General features: G+C 34.0%; 1 protein-coding gene across 3 annotated transcripts in view; it reads left to right on the top strand.

Annotated features, from left to right (window-relative positions):
* MTRR (5-methyltetrahydrofolate-homocysteine methyltransferase reductase) overlaps nt 1–20473 on the top strand; it is a 41756-nt gene that overhangs the window by 9555 nt on the left and 11728 nt on the right. For all 3 annotated transcript variants that reach the window (XM_001363740.4, XM_007486803.3, XM_007486806.3), the window contains exons 4-12: nt 772–889; nt 2465–2837; nt 4310–4432; nt 5022–5175; nt 6636–6724; nt 8603–8783; nt 11124–11166; nt 12088–12274; nt 19394–19512. In XM_001363740.4, the coding sequence (XP_001363777.3) occupies nt 772–889; nt 2465–2837; nt 4310–4432; nt 5022–5175; nt 6636–6724; nt 8603–8783; nt 11124–11166; nt 12088–12274; nt 19394–19512 (1387 nt within the window). The remainder of the gene's footprint in view (nt 1–771; nt 890–2464; nt 2838–4309; nt 4433–5021; nt 5176–6635; nt 6725–8602; nt 8784–11123; nt 11167–12087; nt 12275–19393; nt 19513–20473) is intronic.

Here is a 20473-nt window from a genome sequence, read left to right as displayed (position 1 = left end):
TTCTTCTAGTCACCTAGTTTTGCACTATTTCATTAATCATTGACTTTTCTCTCACTCCCAACTCCTAAATTCAGTCAATTGTAAAATCTCTGCCAAAGTTGTAAATTCTCGCTATAACTTTTCTCACCTTTGATTTTTTTTCTCCATTCAAGTCTCTACCCCTTAGTTAAGACCCCTATGAAGTACTGTTACTGCTTCTTTATGACTCATTGATCATCATCTGTCAAATTAATATTCCTAAAACAACTCTGATCATTCTATTTCCCTAGTAAAAAATCTTCAACATCCTGGTGTGTAAAATCCTCTAAGGTCTGGATCCCTTCCACATTTTTAGTCTTAACGCTTTTCAACATAATTCTTTTTTTTAGTCAAACTGGCCTACCAATTTCCCATATATGCCATTTTGTCTCCTAAATTTTTTCAATTTTTTTAAAGTTTGGAATATACTTGTGTATTCCAAAATGTGCTTCCTTCTCACTTCTGCCTAAGAAATCCAACTTAATTTTTTGGATATATATTTTAAAAGATTTTTATTTAAAATTTTGGCTCTTCATGAGTGAAATAACTGCTTCATCATTTCCTGGTTTAGACATAACCATATTCAACTCACAAAGAAATCTGATAGAATGTTTTTGTTTTGTTTTCAATATTTGAGAATAATTCATTAGCATAGGTATTATTTTATATTTAAACATTTGGTAGAAATATAAAAATTTAGAGGATAGCAAACTCTTTAAATTTTCACGCTAATTATTTATTCTGGTTCTTTAGGTCTGGGTGATTCAGAATATACTTACTTCTGTAATGGTGGAAAAATAATTGATAAACGTCTTCAAGAACTTGGTGCCCGCCATTTCTATAGGACTGGGCATGCAGATGATTGTGTAGGGTAAGATGATTTTCATCTGTCCACATTTATTTTAATATTACATGTCAGCAGAAAATATTGTTATTAGATAGTTTAATGCTGATTCATTCATCAATCAAATCAGATAGAATCACACTTCTCCATTTACTGAAACCCTATTAACCACTCTTCTGTCATAACTCATGTTTTTATTCATCAAACCATGTAACATTAAAGTGATCTCTCTTCCCTTCTGTTCTATCCTCATATTGACTTTGACTCCTTGAATTTTATTGACCTGTTTTAATCAATAAGTAAACATTTTTTAAGTGCCTGCTATGTGCTAGGCTTCATACTCTGGAAGTTTACCCCAAAGTCATACCACATTTTCTCTTTAAAATATTTGTATTTGATTTGTATTTTGCCATTCAGTTCTGCCTTGAAAAGCCTGTCTAAATTCAAGTAATCATTTTTGCATAAACTTAATTGCTACTTTGATGCCGGATTTTCAACATAAACCTCTTTTTTCTTAAATCTGCTTCCAAAACAATTCTATCATGCATTTCTCTTGGCTTATGTCATACTCCTCAAAAACCCTCTTGTTTCCTTGCCCAGAAATCTAAGTATAAACATTCTTTTCCATAGATTTCAGCAGCCTACAAACCTTAGCTTTTCAGCCTAAACCATTTTATTGCCATTCTACCCTTTTCCTGAAAAATTAAAACATCTGAAAGAATTTGCTTCTGATACTTCACGTAATTTCAAAGTTTCCAAAATTTCTGTATACATGTTTAAAGAGATCTTGTGTGTCTGTTTAGGTATTTATTTATTTGCTGAAGCTGTTTTTTTTGTTGTTGTTGTTTTCCCATCTTGCCTTCCAAGACTCTTCAGTGATAGAAGTGATGTATAATCAGATATATCATTGATAAGGCAAATGTCTTAAATATACCTGTTTTCAGATTAAAGAAGTAGTCTCACATAGTCAATTAACATCACTTATTTTATATATTATTACTTGTTTTAAAATATTACTAAACCTTTTGGAAGTGATATTTCTAAAGTATTGACATTGTTATTCTTGGGGGGGGGGGGGGCGCACACCTAGGCATTCTTTTTGCAATGAGTTACCCATGCATAGCTTAACTTTCTTTTAATGTAATAGTTGATTCATAAAGTCATTATTGTGAATTGGGCAAATTTCTTTAGGAAGCCCTATGTTTACTTCACCCCCTGACACTTATTAGTCCTCCGGTCACCATGGAGAAATCAATTCACCTTTACCTTTCTGAGCATAAGCTTAATTTCTAAGACTATAAATTAGATGGATAAAATCTGTGTAAGTGGAAGTAGTTCCTGCACTGACAAAATCCCAGACCCTTTATTTAGTTAACTCTGCATCCCTTAAAGGATTCTTGTACTTTCTAAATCATTTCTCCCTTAGGTTCCCATTATGTCTCTATAACCAAGAAGAAATTTGACTTTCATAAGAGTTAATGTAAATAAATTCTCATTGATAATATTTATCAAGTTATGTTAGTTATGCCTAGTTCAAATTTACTGTAATGTGAAAATATCCCTATTTTTGATGGGTCTCTTTTCCTGTAATAATTTTTTCAGTTTAGAACTTGTTGTTGAACCGTGGATTGCTGGACTTTGGACTGCCCTCAACAAGCAGTTTGTATCAAGTGAAGGAAAAGCAGATATGGCCAGTGATTTCAGTACCACACCTGACATCTCCTTACAGATTGATCAAGTTAAACCAGAAGTATTACCCATTGACTCACAAATTGCACTTCTCAAATTGGATGCTTCAGGGAGAAAAGTTTCTGAGGCTTCACAAAATATCACCAGCACTCATTCAGACACTTTGATTGAAGATTTTGAGCCCTCACTTACTCAATCAATACCACCCCTTTCACAGTCTGCTCTTAACATTCCAGCATTACCCCCAGAATATTTAGATGTCCATTTTCTGGATCCTCTTGGCCAGGTAAGAAGTATAGCTCTATTATTCATTACAAATTTAAAATTCTAGTTGGGTAGATGGTCTTAATTTTTAAATTGGTTGTATTAATAGGATTAGATTCCTTAAGAACACATAGTAGTCTTATTTAATATACCATCTATATAAATCATATAAGTCCATTTATTACTCTTTAATTTTAAACACTTTATATATGTGAAGCAATGTAGAAAACATTCTTTCTAGAAATGTCAGTAGTAAGATTTATTCATTAGTTAAAGTCAGAAGGGTAGTAGTGCCCTCATTAAAAAAAGTTGGAAATTTAGAAGAAGGGAGAATTTAGGCCAAAAGTATGTGAAATGAAGAAGTTGAAGTGAGAGTTAGTATTGGACAGTGTTTCAATCAATTTTGAGATTTTAAGGAAAGAAAAATATTTATCCTCAGAGAGAATTTGCCAAGTTCAAACAGATTCTGATTCTGATCTAATTCTGAAATGATGATAAAACAAAGGGGAGAACAGGGATGTGTGTCCATTTATCTTGTCTGTCTGACTTTCTAGCTATCTACCTATCTATAGTTACCTGGGTTCCTTTTGCCCTTTGCCAGTTTTCCTGGCCCTTATATGTTCCAACCAAGAACTGATGAAATCTGTTCTGATTTTCAGAACGATCTTGTGGTCCCTCCACATGGGACCTTGACTTATCTAGGATAAGCATACTCTATATTCCTTTAAGTACACAGTCATGAGTCCTAGATTAGGATGCATAGAGGAGTTGCTATATTTCCTTTGGTAATTAGTGCTGATATCAAGGATTCATCAGTCATTCTCTGACTCTACTTTTTTACAGACTGGCAGTTATCATTATAGAGAGAGAGAAAAAATAATAATAAACTGGCAAGAAAAAGTCCAAAAAACGAATGACTACATTATAAATGGCAGAAATACACATTTCTTCTTTTATGATTTTTGTCAGTTTTATGATGTCACAGGTACAGAGGACTTATAAAATGCATACATTGGACCATTAGGGAAATAAGGAGACTTGAAATTGCTTTTACGCATATATTTGGAGTTCTTGTCATCTTAAATTATAATCACCCCCTCCTCTTAGCAGACCAGTTAGCCGACTTTCCTAGCTTTTCTTTAAACTTGAAACAAATTCAGAAAATATTTTACTTTTTATTTCAGTTTATTAAGAAATATATACTAGCCTCCTGAGTTTTAAGCTTGTCACCTAAAGTTTCTAATGTTTACCAGATAGATTTCTTTAGTCAAAAATGTATGGGACTTTTTTTTTTTAAAGAATACCTATGACAGCGTGGTATTAGTGTTTCTAAAGCATAGAATGATAACTTGTGATCTCTTCCCTTCAGAGAAATGAGAGAATGACTGCAAAGCATTGAGATAATTTTGAAAAATGTCCTTATATAAATGAATAATATTGTTTTAAGTTTCATTGTTGGTCGCAATTCATCAGAGAGAAATTCTCTCTTTCCAGGAGCGATGCCAAGTGTCTTTTACTCCAGTGGATACAGTTTTCCAGGTCCCTATTTCAAAGGCCATTCGGCTTACTAAGGAAGATGCCATAAAAACCACTCTCCTTTTAGAATTGGACATTTCAGTGAGTTGATGACCTTACTTACCTTTTCATATCATTCTGGTAATTGCATATTAAAGATAGCCTGGGAAGTCAATGAAGTGATCAACTGGTGCTTTTTTTTGCTATGTGGTCTTATATTATTCCATTTTGTGTATAGGGAGTGAATGAGGAGGAGGTCTGTGATGATATTGGGGAAAAAATAAAACCCAGGGTAATGAACATGAGATGTGAAGTCAGAAGAGGAGGATTTCAGTTCCTCCTTTGTCACTTTTTAGCTGTGACACTTTGGACAAGTCACACAGTCTTGAATCCTATTTTCTCCATCATTAAATTAATTTTCCATGGAGGAAATTTAGAAAAACCTTTATTTCATCCAATTTTATGTTTGCCTAAATTTAGAAGCATTTTGTATAGCTAATATATGATCAAACTTTTTTTTACAAAGCCTACTAAAAATATCTTTTAGCTGAGCATATTACAACAATTTTAACAGGGTTTTAGCAGAATAAAAAAAAGTTTGTTTCACTTCTAATCTCATGAAATAAAAAAGATTGCATGCTTAGCATTCCATCACAAAACTCTTTAATTCATTGGTTTTATATTTATCCAGAATACAACATATACTTACCAGCCTGGAGATTCCTTCAATATTGTTTGTCCTAATAATGCTTCAGAAGTAAAAGAATTACTTCAAAGACTACAGCTTTCAGAGAAAAGAGAACATTGTATTGTCTTGAAAATTAAGGAAAACAATAAAAAGAAAGGTACATGACTTTTGTTCACTATGAATTTAAAATATTATTTAGTCACTGGAAAAAGAAGTGAGAGAATAAATGGAAACTTAAATTCTTTGAGTTTTCTGTGAAAAAAATATGAAAAATGGGAGGTTCATTTTGGATCTCATCTCCTTTGAATCACCTTTACTGTTCAAAGTTCAAATAGTTTACTAGTTACCTGGGAATAGATACCTTGGTGACTGCAGCCTTCAATCTTTTATTGTTATTCTATTGGAAATGAGAGATTATTTTATTGAGATATCTTTGTACTTCAAAATAACGTGGCATACTAGTATACTAAAAAATAACTGCCAGGTTGTTAGTTTTCATACAGATATGGATGAATAAGTCTTGATTGAAGCCGGTTTTCTGGTCTGATTCAGACACTTGCTGCTTTTGCTACCTATTCTGTGACTTCTACTGTTTGGGCAGCATTTCTATGTGAGTATAGAGGCAGAGGAGGAAGAGGAATTGAAATATTGTGATTCTATTTTTGGTTCGTAGTTTCAAAGGTTGTTGGTGAAAGAGTGCAGAACTTAAATATAATGGCACTCAATACAGATTTGTTTACTTGAATCACATAAAAATGATAAGACTAAGAATGAAAATGATTAGTTTGGTAGAAGCAGGTGTCGATTTTGTTTTCTATATTTTTCTCCCTTTATTGGCAGATTTGGGCTAACGTACTTTCCCCCCCCTCTATATTTATATAGTTCTTTTCACCTGATATCATAGCTTAAAAGAATGAAAAAGTCTCTTTTTACAAGCTTGCAAGATTTTCTTTCAGAACATTACAAGTTTACAATTACATTAGTTTTGAGAAACTGGCTCAATTATTTTTTACATTTCTTTATATTTATTTTGACTTAGCCTATTGAGCCAGCTTTTTGTATATTAAATTCTATATGTCTACAGACTTGTACCATTGCTTTTTTTTTAAACCTTACTTCCCAGCTTAGAAACAATACAATGTATTGATTCCAAAGTAGAAGAGTGGTAAGGGGTAGGCAATGGGGATTAAAGGACTTGCCCAGGGTCTCACAGCTTAGAAGTGCCTGAGGCCACATTTGAGCCCAGAACCTTTCTTCTATAGGCCTAGCTCTCAATCTACTGAGCCATCTTACTTCTCTCTCTCTTTTTTTTTTTCGAAAAATTGATCATAAGAATTGCGTACTTCAGAGGAAACAAAGTTTTTCAATGTTTATAATTTGTTTTTTCTGTTTGATGAATTTTATCTCTCTATTCCATTCATATTGGGATGTTTTCTGACTAAATAATTTTATGTCCTTAGTCATGATATTAGACACTTGGATAACAATAGTGATATTATCTATAAGTATAGATAGTATTCATTTATTTATTTAGAAATGACAATATTCATTTGCTTATTTGTTATGTTATGTCTCTAATGCTTGTGGGATTCCTCCTTCTATTCTTTATTCTCAAAGGAGCCACCATACCACAGCACATTCCTGAAGGTGTCTCTCTTCAGAACCTTCTTAGTTGGTGTCTTGAAATAAGAGCAATTCCTAAAAAGGTATTTTCTTTCTCTTATCTTTATACTTTAATATTTAATTCTATGCCCCTTGACACTATTAAGGGTAGAAAAGGGTCTATATGAACAACATAATCATTTCTTCATGATGACCTATATTAAATTTGAAATATTTATTCTGTTGATCCAATAAAGGAAAATATTTTTTCATATGAATTGGAAATTTAGTCTATATTTTTACCAATTTTTCAGATACAAAACATTTATCATTAAGCATTTAGATATAATGCCTTATGAAAACATGTTGACATTAGACAAAATTGGATTTATTTTTAGCAGAAAATATGTAGGTTTTTTAAGTTGAAAGATCCACTAGATGTCAGTATTCTATATTCTTCCTGGGAAGATTATTCTTAATTTAATTTCTCTTCCCAATCCTGCTTCAAGTGGTTGTATTAATATTACTTATCAAATTACATTTTGCCAGATATCTCTTGATAACAAGAATAAGTAAATCATGCTATGGTTACTGAATATTCCCCAATACTAATAGTCCTTTCCATATTAATCATTTTATATTATGTAACTTACTAGTCCAAATCACCCTGTTCTTGGTACGTCCATCATTAAATAAAACGAGAGGCAGATAGGTGGTTCAGTGAATAGAGCACCAAGCAGACCTGGAGATGGGAGGTCCTGGGTTCAAATATGACCTTCAAGATCTTTCCTAGCTGTGAGACCCTGGCAAGTCATTTTTTCCCAATTGCCTATACTTTACCTCTCCTCTGCAATGAAACTGGCACTTACTATTAATTATTCATTATAATAATTGCTATAGTAAATAAATACATGTGTGTATGTATGTCACATATGCATACACATAAATATATAATCATGTGTGTGTATACATATATAAAAGATGATCCAAATTAGACCACTTGCAATACAGAAATCTCTTGAGTGTCTGTGTGTGACATAGAGAAAGAGAGAGGAGGGCATACTACTGGAAACATTTCTCCTATTTGAGGGGATATGGGGCCAATGTTGAGTGATTATTATTATGCTTTAAAGTATATTTTTCTTTATGCAAATCTCATTTTGGTCATGGTTATACTCTTTTTAAACCAAAAATATGTTCCCCATTTATGGCCCATGTTGCCAGTCTCAAGCTGCCCTGTCACTTGTAGGTCTTCGACATATCTATTTCCTAGTTATTTCTTAGCTCAGCCTGATTCTAAGATGCTGTAAAGCCTTATGATGGACTTGAATGAAAGCTTCAGACTCGAGTACAGTATTTCAATGATAGTCTTCTTTGGAGTGATACCTCTCTCACCTCACTAATAAATTAAAATTTGAAATTAAATAAAAAATCCAAGTTATATATCTGGATGGAACCTTCCTTATCCTTAGTTAAGATGCTTAAGAATGGAATTTAAATGAAACTCTAAACTGTTAATACAACCCACAGGGGTTTAAACTTGGACATTTATAAGAAGTCCCATGCTCTAGTTTACTCTGGAGGCAACTGAGATATAGTGGCCTAAAGTGGATGTTGGATTAACTCAAATATAAGGTGTGTCTATCATGTATATACCGAAGCTGGTATTAGTAATAATAAAGATTTAATTCAGAGTCATCCACTGGGCTTTCAAATCATAACTTGATGGACAACTTGTATTGTGTTTTGCACTCAGATTTTATAATGTCACAGTTTACTTCAGGCTATAGCCAAAACTTAGAAGATAGAAACTGGATTTCCCTAGCAGAGAGTGAATTATATTCTCCTCTGGGCATTCCTACTGGCTATCCAGTTTATTTTTGGATAATTGAGCACACTTCCAGATAAGTAATGAATAAGCTACCAAGACAATCTAAGCCACAGAGGGCACCTTCATTAAAATCTCTCTTCCCTTACCATAGGCATTTTTGCGAGCCCTTGTAGAATATACCAGTGATAGTACTGAAAAGAGAAGGTTACAAGAACTTTGCAGCAAACAAGGGGCCTCTGACTATAATCATTTCATACGAGATTCCTATGTCAGCTTGTTAGACTTACTCCAAGCTTTTCCAACTTGCAAGCCACCGCTTAGTCTGCTCCTAGGTAAGTAGTCACTTTGGTTTAATTGGTTTATGTTTCTGAAAGACTACAATATAGGTGAATCCTTTTAGAAGAAAGGGAAAATTACTGTAGTTATTTCTTAGTCCTTAGAATTTCAAGATTTATAATTGGACAATATTAGAAATTATCATCATCAGGAAAAGATCTTTATATTTTTATCTCAAAATTATCATTAGTACCCAAGGGAAAAATAGACTTCTAAAACTGAAAAGACTTTAGAAGAAAAAAAAATCCTCTTTTTTCCATTTTAACATAACCATTCTTTTAAGTTTCAATTTTTGATGAATCTGAATTGTTAAATATTCTTAGCCCTTTCTATTTTACCAATTTTCTATGAAGAACTTTTTCTTAGACAAATCTTCAAAAATATTTGAACAGTTAGTCTTTGCAAAAATAGACAGATATTTATTTTAAAGCTATTTTCAAATCATGTTTATGTGTGCATAGTAACACCTCCTTTATGAACAATTTGATACATGAAGAACTTTATTTAAAATGATCACTGCTACCAAAAAAAAAGAAATTGTACACAAATATTTTAAAAAATAGTTTCTCTACAGTTAACTCTTCTGATTTATATTGCTTTTTCAGCATTACTATCAGTTAAGAAAAACTTGAATTTCAGTTATTGACAAATTGATAGATCATAATATTTGAAGTCAACAATGTTACCATAATAGTTTTGTTGTTCAGTTCTGTCCAACTCTCTGTGACTCCATTTGCAGTTTTCTTGGCAAAGATGCTAGAATGGTTTGCCATTTCCTTCTCCAGCTCAGTTTTTGCTGATGAGGAAGCAGAGATAGGCAGGGTTAAGTGTGTCACCCGGCTAGTAAATATCTGAGGCTAGATTTCAGCTCATGAAGATGACTCCATACCTGGCACGTCATCCACTGGGTCACCTAGCTAATCACCATTATAATACAGGCAATTCCATAAAAATGTTTTTATTTCCCTTATGTTCATTGTCTTTCTTTAGAAAAGATCTAGTTTCTCTCCCCCTTCTAGTAGGGTGCTGACATTCCCATTTTTGTTTTATTTGTATAGCTTTAACTATATACCTATCACCACCTTTGTTAATGTTTAAAAGAAAATGTCATTTTAATATTTGAGAAATGTTTCAATGTCAACATTTTTTTTCTCAGTTCATGTCTTCATCATTAACCTTAATGCCTCAGTTTTCCTCACCCTCCACATTCAATAAGTTGCCACATCTTGCTGTTTACCATTGAAGCATCTCTTGTATCTGGCTCCTCTCTACTCCTCATCCAGCACCTTCAAGTCTTCATTATCTCTTTCCTACCCTATTATAATAATATACTGATTTTACTGCCTCCAGAACTTCCTCTCTCCAATTTATCCTCCACCCAGATGCCAGAATGGTTTTCCTTAGTGGAAGATCTGATCTTGTCACTCCCCTACTCAATATAATCCAAAGATTTTCTATTCCTTCTAGAAAAATAAATTAAAAAAAAAGAAAAAGAAATAAATTTTAAAACCAATCAAATTTCCACTTACCTCTCATTATATATTACTACTTCTCTTCTTGTAGTCTATGGTCCAGCCAAACTGGCCTGCTTTCTTTCCCTCACACATGGCTCTCTGTCTTCTACCTTTGCACATTTGGACCATCTGCCCCTCCTGCCTACAATATACTTCTTCCTTATTTCTGCTTTACAGGGTCTGCTAACCTCCTGCAGCATGAAATTCAAATAGCACCTTCTTCATGAAAACGTTCCTGATTCTACTAATCTGCACTGCCCCTTCCTAAGTCCTCTGTATTCAACTACTACATATATTTATATGTGTACATCTTATCTCTACTTATAGAATGCAAGCTCCTTAAGGACAGAAATTGTTTCTTTTTTTGTATTTGTATTTAAACATTTAGTAAAACATATGGCACATAATAGATATTTAATAAATATTGATTGATTTATTGATTGATTATACTGTAGTGAAACAGTAAAACTCTGGAGAATTAATTTAGCAGAAATAAGTTGATGCATATCAAAGGATCCAGGGGAGCTCTAGCCTCCCCTTACCAAGACTAACCAACTTTGGAACATAAAGGTGTGTGGTCTTTACAGGCTGAGACAACAGTGCTTCACTATGACATAAGTTCTTAATTGAAGGACTTTTAATGTCATTTCTCAAGGGCTTAGATAAAAGTTTTATAAAAATAAGATTAGTTGGTCAACAAGTATTTCTTAAGTACCTGTCCTGTAGATTATAGTCTTCTAACAGGAAATATTGATATTCCTTTTTAGTATTGAAGAAATTATTTTATTATCAATAACTTGGTGTTTGTTTGGTTTTTTAAAGAACATCTTCCCAAGCTCCGAGCCAGACCGTATTCTTGTGCAAGGTACTGTACTTTATAGAATATAGCACTATTCTTCTAAAGAATTTATGACATTCTTCAAATGTATGGATAAAAAGATTTAAATTCATTTATCAGATTTTGAGTGCTTGCTCTTTATTAGAGAATATATTTGGTGCTCAGTTGTATGAAAAAGATATAAAAAGGATTAAAAAATAAATAAATCCCAGTCTAGTTTCAAATATCTAAGAACCTCCTCATTAATAGCATAAAGTTCTCACTCTATAACCTGATCCCCATTTGTTTATTTTGTTGTTGTCCAGTTGCTAATTTTTGACTGACTCTACATGATCTCTTGCAGTTTGTAAACAATAGGAACTATTTAATTGAACATAATTTTTTTCCTCACCTGTTTCTTTGACTTCTAAAATACCACAAGAAGCTAAGAGAGGCAGAGTCATATTAAATTGAGGAGAGAAAGGACAAAGAATTCAGGGAACATGCAGTTATTTTGGCTTTATATGAAGGGACTATTTCATCTTAGTTATTTTGACCTATAAAGTGGAAGAGAAACTTCTGATTTTTTCTGGTCTTTCCCCTATGAACATTTTGGCTTTCATTTATTTTTCAGATATCAGTAGTCTTTATTAAATGGAAAGCCATGTCCAGTTTCTTATGAGGACCCATAAAATTCACATATTAAAAATATGATTAGTAAATTCTGAATAATTTTTCTTGTAATTTCTTTTTAAAGCATTTTCATAAACATCTAATGATGAAAACTAGACAATTGGAAATCTTTCTCAATGTTATCAATAGGGAGGAACTCATCTAAGAAACCAATATATATTTTCATTTTTAGTGGGCAAACAGATAAGAGACCATAAGAAATATTACCCCCCCAAATTAAACTATGTTGTGTCTAAATACAGAACTGATGATTTTCTTATATCTGTATCCTTGCAGCTCCTGTTTATTTCACCCAGGGAAACTTCATTTTGCATTTAACATTGTAGAGTTCCTGTCCAGTGTGGAACCTGTGATTTTGCGAAAAGGAATATGTACAGGCTGGCTGGCCATGATGGTTGACTCAATGCTTCAGAGAAATGGGAATATCTCACAAGGAAATAATGAGGAAGCTGAGTCTCCAAAGGTACTTTAAAATATTATTAAGATTTAAAAAATTATTTCTACTCTAGGGGGAAAGATTCCTTTTTTATTCTACATTGTTATTGTCAAGTTCTGAATATGAAAATATATGCTTTTAATGTAATACCTTGGTAATGAAACTGTAGAATATATATTTGAAATATGTTTTCTTTAGTGTTATCAAATTGCGAAGTAAAAAATATGCATTTATTTGAATACCAGCTCTTCTAGGAGAACATTTTTTCATATTTTTCTCTCTTCTGTAATGAACCTTTTATGATTAAGATTTTTAGCAAAATCTTTGTGTATATTCTTTGCACATATGATTTGCTAGTCTGCTTTCTTTTGTTCTTTATAGTCTAAGAGTTTGGATTTTTTTCTATCAAAAAAAATTATTTTAGGAAGAGCAGAATATTTGCTATAACAAAATATTTAAGGGCTTCTATCCTTTTGCCTCTACTACTGACACTACCTTTTCTCCCCCCTATTTCCTTACCACTAATATACTTAAGTTTTAATTTTGTAATATAACTGATGCTAAACTTTTAAGGCATTCTTCTGTAAACTCTAGCTAGTGTCCTGACAAGGATCACTGTGGTTTTTTACTCCTTCTTTTATCCTATCCTTTTTCTGTTAAATTTATGATGTAAGGAAGTGAAATTCCTGAAGAATTTATTTCATTAATATTTCATTTCATGAATGAATGAAATAAATTCATTTATTTCATTAATCCACAAATTACATTCATATCTGCTCTCTGGCTTTTGTGATTGTGTATATGTATTGATGTGACCCTTTGGAAAATCTTAAGTATGTCTTCTATGGTATGGTCATTGCAATAAGGAATTTTTCTCAGGTTTATCATAATTTCTTGTCCTTAGGAGATAGATTTTCTAATTTTATCTCATGACTTTTAGTTTCTGTAAGGTACTTGAGTTGGGAAGTTCTTAGCCTCTAGGGAGAATTAAAAGACTTATGTAGAGTGGGAACCTTTGGGAATGACAGCTGTTGGCTAATGTAATGGGGAAATTTAAGGCTTCTGGGAGAAGGTTATAATATAGTAATGGTTACAAATGTGGCTACAAGATTTATATAATATTTAACAATGGCCGCCAAGGAATTTACTTATGAAATTCCTAAAATGAAACACTCAAGTCAGAATGAGGTTTATGAAGGTTTAATCACACTGGGAGTAGGGAAAAGGTTAGGGAGAGAAGGAGAGAAGAGAAAAGGGAAAGAGGCTACTCAACCTCTGACCAAGGCAGGGGGAGTTTTAGGCCCAAAGGCCCAGGTGGAAAGAATCAGTCCTTAACTCACGTGACCGATCTGAAGGAAAGCTGTCTGCGGGCGTCCTCCCTCTCCAAGCTCCTAACACCAACTCCTCTCTAGCTCTCCCCACAGGAAGTTCCGCGAATCTCAGAGGCTGTTCCCTACCTCACTTCCTGTGTCTCACAAATCCAATGGTTGGCTCTAGCTTGGCTTAGGACAGCCCAGGTGGGCAGTTAGTTATTTCTGATTTGTCATTGACTAGCGCATGCCCGTGTAGTGTGGGTGTGCACAATTTTTGGGTGCTAGACCAAAATGGAGACTTTTAAAATTCACAATCCCCCCTGATGATGATTGGGAGACTAGTCTCCCCAATTGATCACTAAACATAAGCATACTGCACCCCAAAAATTTCTAACTATATGTGTATACAAAAATTTTTTTACCCACTAAGAGGAAAATTATAATAGTTGTAAATATGGGGAAATAGAGGAGAGAGAAAGACAGCAAACCAATGTTTTGCTGGGCGCATTGACAAAAGCCAATTAGGGGGCAGTCCCCTTTGGCATAAGAGTGTACATTCAAAGAATGTTCAATCAACCACACCCCAAGGTTCATTCTGGATCTTCCTGTAGTGAAAAGGTTTAGATATCTTTCTGCAAACAGTTCATTCTCTGGATTCAGTTAGTTAGCAAGCTTCTTCTCTGGAGATTTCTCTCTCGAACAAAATTTAAATCTTGGAATTGATGAAATACAATCCCCCCTGAAGAAAGTGTTGAAAAAACACTGAGTCCAGCTGAGGATTCAAGTTTTAGTTGTGGGGGTGTGTGAGTTAATTCAAAAGAAAAACAAAACAAAATGAAAATAAAATAAAAATTCAAAATCAGAAGAAGAAAAAAAGGGAAAAAATTAAGGGAAAAAATATAAACCCTTTATATATGCATATCTATATTAAATAAGAATTCAAAATTAGTATCAAAATTCAAAAAAAAATCTATGTATACAAATTTTGAGAAAGCAATAAAAAAATTTTTTTTTTCACAGGCCCCTGTATTAGGGTCCAGTTAAGTAATTTCTAATCCCACAAGTCTGTAGGACAGAATGCAGCATATTTTACTTCCCCATTTGCAGCCAAGGCTACAGGAAGTTGCCATACTATAGGAGAGAAAAAAAAGGACCAGATTCTTATTTTATATCTAGGGAAGTGTCATTCCCTCGTCTGATTTTACCTTCGTTCTCAGGGATGGATGGAGCCAGGATGGTAGCCAACCTTAGGTACTTGTCTGTAGGTATTTTCACGAAGAGTGTGGATACAGGGAAGGCCTACATCTTAACGTCTGTCAAGTGTCGCAACCCCGAGTCTCACACTAGGTTCAAGTCCTTAGTATTGGCTTAGAAATGCATTAATCCTACCTGGATTGATCTTTTGATTTTTAGACCTGTGAGCTCTTTTGGCATTATCCAGGTTATATCTGTGCTCCTTGTTTGATCTCATATCTAGAATCAGACATAAACATTAATCATAGTCCCACAACAATTATCAATAAATGGCAGGTTCCCATAGTCTAAAGCTGTTTGGGTGCGTATTAATAATAACAACAAGTATATATATATTTAAACTAATATTGTAGAATAAAAATTAATATTGATCATATGTACCTTAAGTACATAGAAATGAGAAAAAGGGAAAAAAATAAAATAATGTAAAAATAATAATAATAATAAAATAAGGAAAAGAGAAAAAAAGGAAAAAAGGAAAAAAATTAAATTTAGGAATTCAATGTGTCAAAAGCAGAATAAAAACAGTTCCACTTGTCAATGTATAGTTATCTCCAATGCATGTATAGGATAGAGTCAATCAGTCTCAACAGAAGATGCTCTCTTTACATGAGAACAGTGAATCCAAGAGTCCTTTTCTCCAACCTTTATAGATGTTGGAGTAGTTAACAATATTTGGAATGGTCCTTCCCATGAAGGTTCAGTTGCTCCAGTACGCTTGAAATTCTTAATATACACGTTGTCTCCTGGGTTCAGGTCGTGAAGGGAGAAGTCTAGTGGTCCAGCTTGTACTGCAGCTCCGGATTCATGTAGCTCACGCAGTTTGTGCTGTAATTCCTGTATATAGGAAGCAATAGTAGTATCTCCCCCTAATAGTGATGTATAAGCCGGGGAGAAAGGCTTAGCCTGTATAGGCGGATGTCCAAAAAGCATCTCAAATGGTGAAATATGTAAGTCTCCTCTAGGCCTGCTTCTAAGATAAAATAGGGCCAAAGGGAGAATTTCAGGCCATTTTAAATGGGTCTCAGTGCATAATTTTCCAATCATAGTTTTAAGTTCTTTGTTCATCCTCTCAACTTGGCCTGAACTCTGGGGATGATATGGAACATGGAATTTGGGAGTTATCCCCAAGCAAGAATATATCTGGTTTAAGACAGAATCGGTAAAATGACTCCCTCTATCGGAGTCAATACGTGCTGGTAGGCCAAAGCGAGGAATAATTTCTTTTAAAAGCACCTTAGCAACAAAAGCTGCTGTGGCTCGGGCTGTAGGAAATGCTTCTGGCCATCTGGTCAGTTGGTCTACTATGACCAAACAAAATTTATATTGTCCAGCCTTTGGCATCGTTATAAAATCTATCTGCAGGTGCTCAAAAGGTGTGTAAGCCAGAGGACGTCCACCAAAGGCTTTACCACGAAAGGCATGTTGGTTATATGCCTGGCAGGTAGGGCAGGATGAACACACTTTAGAGGCTATGGTAGTTATGCCAGGGGCTATCCATACTCTCTTGACAGAGTCCACGATGCCCTGGGTACCAAAATGACCATTTTTATGAATAGATTGGCAAATTTGGTTATAGAAACTTCTAGGGAGCAGGGGTTTTTCTTCAGATGACACCCATACTCCATTAATTTGTTTTGCTTTAAATTTTTGTTTCCATTTTTCCACTTCCTTTTCATTATAGGAGAGTGATAAATTTAAATTATCAGTGGTTGTTAATGTTAAAATTAATCCAGGTCCTTCTATGGCTGCTAGTTTTGCAGCGGCATCTGCTCGGTCATTTCCTCTAGAGACAGGGTCTGAGCCTCCTGTATGGGCAGAGCAATGAACTACAGCTAGGGCTTTAGGCAGTTTGAGAGCAGAAAGAACTTCATTAATAATTTCTGCATTAGCTATGGATTTTCCAGCTGAGGTTAAAAATCCTCTCTGGAGCCATAGCATCCCGACTGAGTGACAAATGCCAAAAGCATATCTAGAATCCGTATAAATTGTTGCCTTTTTATCCTTGGCAATTATACAGGCATGTTTCAGAGCTATGAGCTCTGCTCCTTGAGCGCTAATGTTAGAAGGTAGTGAAGCTGACCATTCAGTGGCAAATTCTGAGACTACGGCAGCTCCAGTGTAACGTATGCCATCCCTCATAAAAGAGGAACCATCGGTAAATAAAATCAGATCTGCATTGTCTAAGGGAGTGTCCAAGAGATTATCTCGAGGCTTTTCTGCCATGGACACTAATGTTTCACAGTTATGTAGTGGTTCTCCTGAAGTAGGTAAATCTGGAAGCAAGGTGGCAGGGTTAAGAGTTGAACAGCGTTTCAAGGTAATATTTTCACTATTTAATAAGGTTATTTCATACCTTGTAATTCTCTGATCCGAGAATGCCTGTGTTCTATGTTTTACCAATAATGCTTCAATCTCATGTGGGCACATTATTGTTAATGGACATCCCAATACTAAATCAACGGTTTTTGTTACTAGTAAGGCTGTAGCAGCTACTCCTCTAAGGCATGGTGGTGCTCCTGCTGCTACTGGGTCTAGTTGGGCAGAATAATAGGCAATTGGGCGCTGAGAAGGTCCCTTCGTGGTCGCCAAAACTGTAATGGGGAAATTTAAGGCTTCTGGGAGAAGGTTATAATATAGTAATGGTTACAAATGTGGCTACAAGATTTATATAATATTTAACAATGGCCGCCAAGGAATTTACTTATGAAATTCCTAAAATGAAACACTCAAGTCAGAATGAGGTTTATGAAGGTTTAATCACACTGGGAGTAGGGAAAAGGTTAGGGAGAGAAGGAGAGAAGAGAAAAGGGAAAGAGGCTACTCAACCTCTGACCAAGGCAGGGGGAGTTTTAGGCCCAAAGGCCCAGGTGGAAAGAATCAGTCCTTAACTCACGTGACCGATCTGAAGGAAAGCTGTCTGCGGGCGTCCTCCCTCTCCAAGCTCCTAACACCAACTCCTCTCTAGCTCTCCCCACAGGAAGTTCCGCGAATCTCAGAGGCTGTTCCCTACCTCACTTCCTGTGTCTCACAAATCCAATGGTTGGCTCTAGCTTGGCTTAGGACAGCCCAGGTGGGCAGTTAGTTATTTCTGATTTGTCATTGACTAGCGCATGCCCGTGTAGTGTGGGTGTGCACAATTTTTGGGTGCTAGACCAAAATGGAGACTTTTAAAATTCACACTAATGCCTTTCACCTTCATCTTTCTATTTTCTGGACATACTGCTTTTATTGGAGTTTTACAATGTAATTTTTTTTTTCCCCAAAGAAATTGTTCCATTATGTGTACTATTAGGCTGATATGAAATGATAAGAATCTGAGGATCTATTTTCCCTTTGCTAAAAGATATCATTGTAGAACTGACCCTGAAAGTTTTGATTCCTGAAACCCATCCATCCATACAAGTATAAAAGTGAATAAGGAATTATAAATCACATATAGCCTAACAAACATGATAGTCTATAGAAAAAATTAATTGGCAGGACATGCTATTTTATCAGGTTGTCCCTGTAATCCAGAGAAGAAAAGGAAGAAATTTTTGTAGACATTTTACAAATTTTACTTGTAATAACCACAATTTATGTTTTTATGCAACGTGAACCAAGTATCAATTTACTGTTTATAATTTTTGCATATAACAACCATGATAATTTTTCTTATAAAATACATAGACATTGGTATATACTAAAATATTTATCTTTAGTTAGCTTCAATTTTTAAAATAAGAATTCAGTGCATGGATTTGACAGTATCAACTTTGCATTGCTAATGCAATGGACTGACTGATAATGAATTTAATACATTATTTTATCTGGATTTAAGGACAGCACTAAGACAGCTTCATATGGCTTTAGGCAGAAGCATCTAACGATGTTCTTAACACTAATGAAAAAGAAAATCATTCAATCTACAATATTTTCATGTACTAATTATCCTAGACCTTTTCTTCTCTTGATTTTTGGTTTGCTCCCTGAATTTTAGCCTTTTATTATCTTCATTTTTAAAAAAACAAGATTGCTTTTGCTAGTTGTTCAGCATTTTTGTTAGTTAAGTCCATTAAAACTATTCACTAAGTAGAACTTTCTGTGTGATTTGAAAGAATTTAATTTATCCAGATTACTTTTTATTTTCTTCCTGGCAAAACATAATTGAAAGTTAAAAAGTTAATAAATTGTTACAGATCCTTTTCCCAACCATAGTATAATAGTGGTTTCATGTAACCACATTTCCTTTGTGAACTTGGATTTCCTACTCCAATAAATATTTGTACTCTAGCTGACAAAAAGAAAACATGATTTTTTTTCTTTTAGTACTTTTTCAGTATTTAAAAATATAACTTATTCTCATTTTAAAAACAGAATTGGGAATTTAGAGAGAAAAAAAGAAAAGCCTTTCAGCTTCATTTTTAATTCTGTTTTCTTTCAATTGTGGTAAAGTTTGGTTTTAAGGTTGATGCTATTGTTTTTCAGAGGTGATTCTAATATTCAAGATTTCATCATGTATTATTATTTTAGACTTCCTCTCCTTCTCTCCAAAGATATTCTTTCAGTCTTGTAATTATGATTCTTGACTTTACAGATCTCCATTTTTCCTCATACCACAAATTCTTTCCGATTGCCCAATGACCCTTCAGTACCTATCATAATGATTGGGCCAGGAACTGGAATTGCACCTTTTATTGGTTTCCTACAACATAGGTATGTTTTGTCTTATTTGATATTTTAAAAGAAACCATGTTTTTTAATTAATGAGGAAAACTAATGTCTTCTCTCAGCAATTTTTATGAGATTGTACTTTTCTTCAAAATTCTTGAAAAAACATTTTTTGATAATCATAAAGCATTACCCCAATGCTTTATGATTAGTAAATGCTAATAATTTTAAAGGATAGCAACTTTCCAGAATACCTCACAGAAATGTCAGCCATGAATATGCATTATAGAATTTTGTTTAATTAATGAGCAGTGTTGATATATTTTGTCAACATATTAGTCTTGTCCCTGCATTTCAGTTTTTTTATTCTGGTGTAAGTGTTGAGCAATGACCCTTTTCAGATATTCATCCACAGTATAGTATTCATGTTATAGAATTCAAGAAGTTGTCTGTAGGCCCCCTAACACCATTTATAAATTACATCTGGATGAGATCTCATTTTGTCAGCAACCCTATATAGAAATATCTCCATCATTCATAACAGTTTTGTAAGAGTATCCAAACAGAACTATATAATTTTAAGAACTACTAATAATGCGTAACTCTTTTTGCAATAACTTGTATTCTGTGTATAGCTCATATATAAATGGAGTGGTCTTCTTTTAAAAATTGAGGTAACTTGGCATAGTGGGAAAAGAGCTGCCCTGGGAACTCAGAAAATATGAGCTAATTTCTACTTGAATACATACTGATTTTGTGTCCCTTGGAAAGTCAGAAATAACCCTTGCAGTCCAAATTGACCTAGACAACCATAAACTAATATTGTATGTTGTATTGCATTTTTATTTGTTTTGTTGAACATTTCCTATTACATTTTAATCTAGTTTAGGCTGCACTCTAGGGCCCCTGAGACTGACACTTGTTTTAGGCAACCAAATTGCAGAAAATATACTGATCTGCACTGGTATAGGGACCTCCTTCTTCTGTTAGTTCTCAGTATCAATCA

The sequence above is a fragment of the Monodelphis domestica genome, chromosome 3 (assembly GCF_027887165.1).
Source record: "Monodelphis domestica isolate mMonDom1 chromosome 3, mMonDom1.pri, whole genome shotgun sequence".
In the NCBI taxonomy this organism is placed as follows: domain Eukaryota; kingdom Metazoa; phylum Chordata; class Mammalia; order Didelphimorphia; family Didelphidae; genus Monodelphis; species Monodelphis domestica.
This window is presented reverse-complemented; position numbering and strand designations above follow the sequence as displayed.